The 7500-nt window shown below is 41.4% G+C and overlaps 1 protein-coding gene across 1 annotated transcript in view; it reads left to right on the plus strand.

Annotated features, from left to right (window-relative positions):
- The window catches only part of LOC119595119 (cryptochrome-1-like), a 13821-nt gene that overhangs the window by 4434 nt on the left and 1887 nt on the right, over nt 1–7500 (plus strand). Inside the window, exons 2-11 of the mRNA XM_037944272.1 lie at nt 3606–3737; nt 3971–4137; nt 4410–4571; nt 4969–5073; nt 5433–5569; nt 5747–5845; nt 5968–6094; nt 6354–6485; nt 6727–6816; nt 7173–7330. Of these exons, the coding sequence (XP_037800200.1) occupies nt 3611–3737; nt 3971–4137; nt 4410–4571; nt 4969–5073; nt 5433–5569; nt 5747–5845; nt 5968–6094; nt 6354–6485; nt 6727–6816; nt 7173–7330 (1304 nt within the window). The 5' untranslated portion in view covers nt 3606–3610. The remainder of the gene's footprint in view (nt 1–3605; nt 3738–3970; nt 4138–4409; nt 4572–4968; nt 5074–5432; nt 5570–5746; nt 5846–5967; nt 6095–6353; nt 6486–6726; nt 6817–7172; nt 7331–7500) is intronic.

Genomic DNA, 7500 nt, shown 5'->3' on the forward strand with positions numbered 1-7500 from the left:
GTACTGAGACGAGCAAGAAATGTTCTTCTGAGTTTTAAATTATTGTAATATATGATTCAGACATGTATCACCAACCATCTTGGCTTTGTTTGATTTTGTTCTAACCTTAGATATCCGCCAAAGATGTGGCACCGCCGCGCTTATTATAGCATATGCGCGCGCATAATACAGTTGCACGTTGAACACATATGCCGCTTCGCACGTCAAATAATGTGCATACTCATTCTAGAGAGATCGTTTAACACGCGAGCCTAAACATATACAGAGAGGCTCATAGGTAACGCTGGATGAATAGATGGGTAGGTACTCCGCAGCCTTCTGCACCACCTCTACGCAGAGATCAATGGACCTTAGGTCTTTGTCATAAACTGATTTGTTTTTCATATATTGATAATATAATTAATAAATTTATTTATTTATTTATTTATTTATCTATCTATATTTATTTATTCATTTACACACACACACACACACACACACACACACACACACACACCACAAAATATATATATATATATATATATATATATATATATATATATATATATATATATATATATTTCTTTATATGTATTTATTATTATTATTATCATATATATATATATATATATATATATATATATATATATATATATATATATATATATTATATATATTGTACATGTAAACTGTATGTGATATATATATATATATATATGTACATATATATATATATATATATATATATATATATATATATATATATATATATATATATATATATACTCACGGACACAAAAACAAACAGATATGTAGGTAGACTGATGGTTATAGATACACAAGCACATACAATATACATATGTGTGTGTGTGTGTGTGTGTGTGTGTGTGTATGTGTTGTGTGTGTGTGTGTGTGTGTGTGTGTGTGTGTGTGTGTGTGTGTGTGTGTGTGTACACGTATATTGGTTTATATATACAGGGGAGGGAAGACAGACAGACAGGCAGAGACAGAGCGAGTAGTTTCAAATACAGGAGAGCTACATGGCCAGCCCTCGCCTGCGTCCCTCGACCTCGTGATCTTCTCAAGCGCTGTTGGGGCAAGAGGAGAGTCACACGAGTATTTTTATAGGTGCAAGCGAGCGCCTGCTTGCATGCGCGCGCATGTGTTTGAGCAAGCACGGCTATGCCACATCTCTGGAATATTACAGTAGACATTAAAAATAAATTTCATATATCTAGCTGCATATGTTGTTTTTTCAAAGTAGACTGAATGAACAAGGAAGAGTGAAACTAAGCAGAGGTCAAGCTTTTACTGTAAGTAAAAGCTTAGCCGATTTCTTCTAGCGGTACATGTGGCACCGCCGCTCTGAGCCTCTGGTGCTTTGCAGAGTTGCTAGTGGATGCCAGAAGTACGATCAATATAAACAAATCCCCAGTCACCCTAAAACCCTGAATGTCATTTCTTCATTCATTTGACGGACGAAACGCATCCGACTATACAGCCAAACTCACCGAAAGAATCCGATCTGGATATTGCAAAGGGCGTAAATGAGAGATTTTCGGAGGTGCGCCACCGGGCCCCGGAGACGCGACCTTGCCGGCCACGTGCAGGGCGCTCACGTGCTCCCCGCCGAGCCTCCGACGCCGCTCCACTCAACTATTTTTTCGCGGAAGAAAAGTCGCCGTTTATTTTCTGGCAGCCCTTCAAGTTGGCTTGCAGCGACTTTGTTGGAGTTGCTGGTGATGCTTATTTGTTTCCGTGCTTGTTTATTAAAGAAACGCTGGCGTTTTTGGGGTATTTTATTCTCTCCTTGTGTTTGTTCCCTGATTGGTCGGGTGGTTTCGCTTCGAGCCCTGCCACTTGTGAGGCCTTGATCTATATCTTTAGTCCATCTCTTGCAAATACAAAGGAATAATCCTTAGATCCCTTTTGTGACATACGTTCAGCTTGAGTATTCATGGTATTTGGTTAGATTTTACTCACGACAAGAAATGAATTATAACGTTACTCATAGCCAGAGATACAATAAACAGGGACCTATCATCTTCAAAATAAGCGCACGCCTATATATGCAGCATCCCATTTCGTGTGCAACTAAAATTCCAATCAATATCCCTCATCGTGAACATCTTGAACAGCCCAAGTAAGAAAATAAACCCTAAACGTGTCGAACGTGATGGTTTAGACACACAATAAATTCTGCTCCCAATGTAGACACGTGTCTCTCTCCTCACGTGCGGTGAAGCCATGCGCGGTGCCACATCTCGCCCCGCGCTCCTCATTTCCCGGGGTAAATTATCATAAGATTATCTATCTGGACACATGGCATATTTTATAGTTCTAAATAGAAAGAGAGTGTATAGACTGTGTAACCTCAGAGTTAAGCTTGTGTTATGAAATGACACGTGCCACTACGCCACCTATGGACCATTAACATTTCGGACTGTTGAGAAGTGAGAGTACGCTTTTTCACTTTTAAGACGCGGAACCGAAGCACACATACGTTCTCGTCGTATGTGTGTGTGGTTGTGGTAATTAGCTTAACTGTATTTCTATGTACACAAAACTCTCTCTCTCTCTTTCTCTTTCTTTCTTTCTCTCTCTATTTCTTTCTCCCTCTCTTTCTTTCTTTCTCTCTCTCTCTTCTCTCCTTCTCCTCTTCTCTTCTCTCTCTCTCTCTCTCTTCTCTTTCTCTCTCTCTCTCTCTCCTCTCTCTCTCTCTCTCTCTCTCTCTCTCTCTCTCTCTCTTCTCTCTCTCTCTCTTCTCTCTCTCTCTTCTCTCTCTCTCTTCTCTCTCTCTCCTCTCTCCTCTCTCTCTCTCTCCTCTCCTCTCCCCCCTCTCTCTCTCTTTCTCTCTCTCTCTCTCTCTCTCTCTCTCTCTCTCTCTCTCTCTCTCTCTCTCTCTCTCTCTCTCTCTCTCTCTCTTTCTCTCTCTCTCATTATCACACACACACACACACACACACACATACATACATACATACATACATACATACATACACATGCATACACACACACGCGCGCGCGCCCACACGCCCACGCACGCCCACACGCACACGCACGCCCACACGCACACGCACACGCATGCCCACACACACACACACACACACACACACACACACACACACACACACACACACGTACACGTACACGTACACGTACACGTACACTACGCGTGCACACACTCACTCACACACACACACACACACACACACACACACACACACACACACACACACACACACACACACACACACATGAGCGACAGGTGGTGGGGTCCTGTCGCTCATGCTGAGGCGCCCGCCGAAAGTGACCCTCAGGGAAAGACCTTTGTTACTGAGACTCTTGCTTCCTGATTGGCTCCTTTTAATCTGTTTACGCGTGTTGTGTCAGCTGTCAGTTGTTTATTTTGCGCCTGCACCCGATTTTCGTTATGTCTGAGGATCCAGGTCGTGAGATATAGAGGTGTCTATCTGATTTTCGCATGATGTATAATCTATATGTAAACATATTAACTGTCACACATTTGCACATGAAAAGTCCACCACGTGTGATTTCCCTTTGCATTTTCTGATCATCCTGTGCCTGATTTCCTTTTCTTGACAACCGTGTCCTATTTTTAACAGGTAAAATGGGCAAAGCAAGCGTTCACTGGTTCCGCCACGGACTCCGTCTCCATGACAACCCGGCGTTGCTCGAATCAATTATGGCTTGTGAAAAGTTCTATGCCATATTTATCGTCGACGAAGACGCAACAGGTGGGTTTTAAATCATGTTATGAATTCTGTTCTTATATTCTTTTCACTCTTTTCTCTTCTTTTTTTTTGAGGGGGGGGAGACATTGTCACTGAGTTGTGAGTACCTTTTTCTATTAGGAGACTGATGGGACAAATCTGTTGGTCCAAAATGTTTTTCAAAATACAGTCTCTCGTGCACAGTACCCACAAACAATTAACACGATCCGCCCTTTTCCCCCACCTCCGCCGGACAGAACTGATGGGCTACAACCGCATGCAATTCCTGACGGAATCCCTCCGGAACCTGGACGCCCAGCTCAGAGCCTTAGGTGGCCAGCTGTACGTGATGAAGGGCGAACCCACGGTCATTTTCAAGATCCTCCACGCAGAGGCAGGGATGTCGAGGCTCACTCTCGAGCAGGTGGGTGTATGCGGCGACGACCCTCTGATCCCCTTGGGTCACATTTTTGTCAAGATTATGAGTATGATAGGGTGGAAAATTACGTTTTACATTTTTATCATCATTATTTTTATTGTTTGGAAAGGACTGTCTTCATTCTTGTTATTAAGGATATTACTACTATTTCTCTTGCTATTTTTATGATTACAGTCTTAGTGATGAAAATAAGAAAGAAAATAATAGCAAAAAAAAACAATCGCCCTAACTCAATCGACCAAATTCAATGTCTACAGGACTGTGACGCAACTTGGGACAAACACGACAAGGTGGTGAGACGCCTGTGCGAGGAACTGGGCGTCGAGGTTGTGGAGAAGATGTCCAACACACTGTGGGAGCCTTCCAAGATCATTGAAGCCAACGGAGGAGAGCCACCCCACTCCTATGAAATGTTTTTGGTGAGTATTCTGTGAGAGGGAGAGGTAGGAAAGGGGAGGTTAAGGTGGGGAGAGAGAGAGAGAGAGAGAGAGAGAGAGAGAGAGAGAGAGAGAGAGAGAGAGAGAGAGAGAGAGAGAGAGAGAGAGAGAGAGAGAGAGAGAAGCGGGAGGAGAGTGCTAAGGAATGAGAGAGGGAGATAAAGGACTGAGGACATAGAAAACTGTCGCTAAGGTCAGCGTAGCAACTAACTCTAGACAGAAGGGAGTGAGGCACGAACTATGTAAGTTAGCATGATGATGGAAGTTGGTAATTGAATGAAAATAAAGAAAAAAGAATCTGTAAACAACTATAAAAAATAATAATAATAATAATAATAATAATTAATTAATTTTAAAAAATACATTTTTCCTTTTACAGCAAGTGACATCCACCCTTGGAATGCCTCCTCGACCGTCGCCAAACCCGGAGTGGGAAGATGTCCTCTTTGGAGAACTTACTGACGAACTCGCCACAAAATTAGGGGTAAGTGACACCTCTTTTTATCAGAATGTGAATGCGGAGCTGATTAGCAGTTGGAGTTCAGACTATTTTGGGAACTCTTAGTGAAACGCGTGTTTGTTTTAGTTTTTGTTAATACTCTATGTAAAGTACTGGCTAGATTTACCATACAGGGGAACATCGTGTCGTTGTGGGTTGATTAGTTTAGTCCTTTATTTACCACCCAGGCTAACACCACAGGATATAGTGAAATGCGGCTAAAATTTACCGTAGACATTATGTATATATTGGGATACTCGTAGACAATAACACAGTTGTCTTTTTGTTTTTTATTTGTTTCAATATAACATTAAACTAAATAAATGTTTTATGTCTGTTTGCAGCTGTTTCCCCACGTCCCGACGCCAGAGGACCTCGGTTATTACCCAGAAAATAATGAGCTCGCAGCCTTCGAAGGAGGAGAGACAGCAGCGCTAGCTCTTCTTCAGAAGAGACTCAAAGTAGAGGAAGATGCTTTTAGGTAATTACTCTTCACCAATCACCATGATACTCATTTCAATTTCCATTAAAACCAAGGTAGATATCTTATAGAATATCTTACCGAATGTACTAATCGCGGACTTTTAATATTGAATACATCTCTTTAAGATGGCAGAAGAGAGCAGAAGTAGTACATGTGCATCCTTATTTTCCATAGGGATGGCAATATTTTGCCAAACCAGGTGAACCCCGACATTCTTGGACCTTCGTTGAGTATGTCGGCAGCAATTCGCTTCGGCTGCTTGTCTGTGAGAAAGTAAGCGAGTTTTTTTCACTTATTTTTATGTTAAGAGAATTATTATGTCGGAGAAATGAATATGATTTTTTTCCTTCGATGTGGTTACGTCTATATAGTCTCTAAATATTTTTTCTCATTAGGTTTTACTGGGAAATTCAAGAGATCTACTTCAGACTGCACCGGGGTATACCGCCGCCCTTGCATTCCCTGACGGCGCAGCTCGTTTGGAGAGAATTTTTCTATTGTATGGCTGCTAATAACCCACATGTGAGTCTCAGTTTATTCTGGCACCCTCTGCCTCTTGCCCCTCTCTCTCTCTCTCTCTCTCTCTCTCTCTCTCTCTCTCTCTCTCTCTCTCTCTTCTCTTCTCTTCTCTTCTCTTCTCTTCTCTTCTCTTTTCTTCCCTTTTTATCTGATTTTCTCACTCTCCTCTTCCTTTTACTTACGAAAGTATTATCACTGTTATTATATCTAAATTCCTCAGTTATATAACACGTAAAGTAACATTTTCCTTTATTGTTTCCAGTATAATGAAGTTTCTGGGAATCCATTGTGCATTGATATTCCGTGGTTCAGGAACAGTGAATATTGCAAAGCCTGGGAAGAGGGGTATACGGGCTATCCGTTCATTGACGCTTGCATGCGACAGCTCCGGAAGGTATGTATTCTTTAAAAGAATGAACGAAATACGACGGTTTATAAAAACGTTCGAATTAGGAACTAGGCATCACGATAGAATACCTATTATGATTATGTGAACTATATGATGTGGAATAAAAATGGTGTTATATTTAGTTACTGAAACTTGAGTTGGTAAAACAAAGTCTGACTTAACAACGACCATCATTTTTGCTACTCATCTCTGTTTTGGTCACTTACAGTATTTAATTTTCTAACAGGAAGGCTGGATCCATCACGTGTGCAGGACAGCGGTTGCTTGCTTTCTAACACGGGGAGATTTGTGGATCAGCTGGGAGGAAGGACTGAAAGTAAGTATTCAGAGCTTAGCATAATACGGGAGCGTCCACTCTCAGGAAAGAAGAAACTGGCAACTCATCCGGGACTTAGGAGTAACTCCGATTCGCCAAGTCTCTTTTCTATCCTAATAACTTTGTAATAAATGTATTTTATATATTTAAGTCTTACATACATTGTACTGCAGAGTCCGTGATTAGTTGCCAGTGTTCTATTTTCTTTAGATTAGACGCAGTATGATGTCTCGACATATCAGTATGCGTTACGATGAATATAGGTATCTTGGTAATTGCAGAAAGCGGTTCTTGTTTTGGCGAGTTTGCGTGCCTTAAACGCATTTCTTCCAATGTTTCTTTTGTTTCCCCCAAAGGTATTCATGAAGTACCTCATTGACGCAGACTGGGCTATCTGCTCAGGGAACTGGATGTGGGTGAGCGCATCAGCCTTCGAGCGCCAGTTAGACAGTACCTGCTGCATATGTCCAGTTAGTTACGGGAGGAAGATCGAACCGACAGGGGAATACATAAGGTAAATACAGGTCGTGTTCTGTTGCGGTTTCACTGGAACTTTGTCTTTTATAATTTCAAAATTGTTTAATCTTTCAGAGCAATTATAAACTTGGTTATGAGTGTATTTTAAATTACATTGATTGAATAGACAATGTCATTATCATAGAATAAAGTAAACTCTCCATAGCA

The sequence above is a fragment of the Penaeus monodon genome, chromosome 35, assembly GCF_015228065.2.
Source record: "Penaeus monodon isolate SGIC_2016 chromosome 35, NSTDA_Pmon_1, whole genome shotgun sequence".
Classification (NCBI taxonomy): Eukaryota; Metazoa; Arthropoda; class Malacostraca; order Decapoda; family Penaeidae; genus Penaeus; species Penaeus monodon.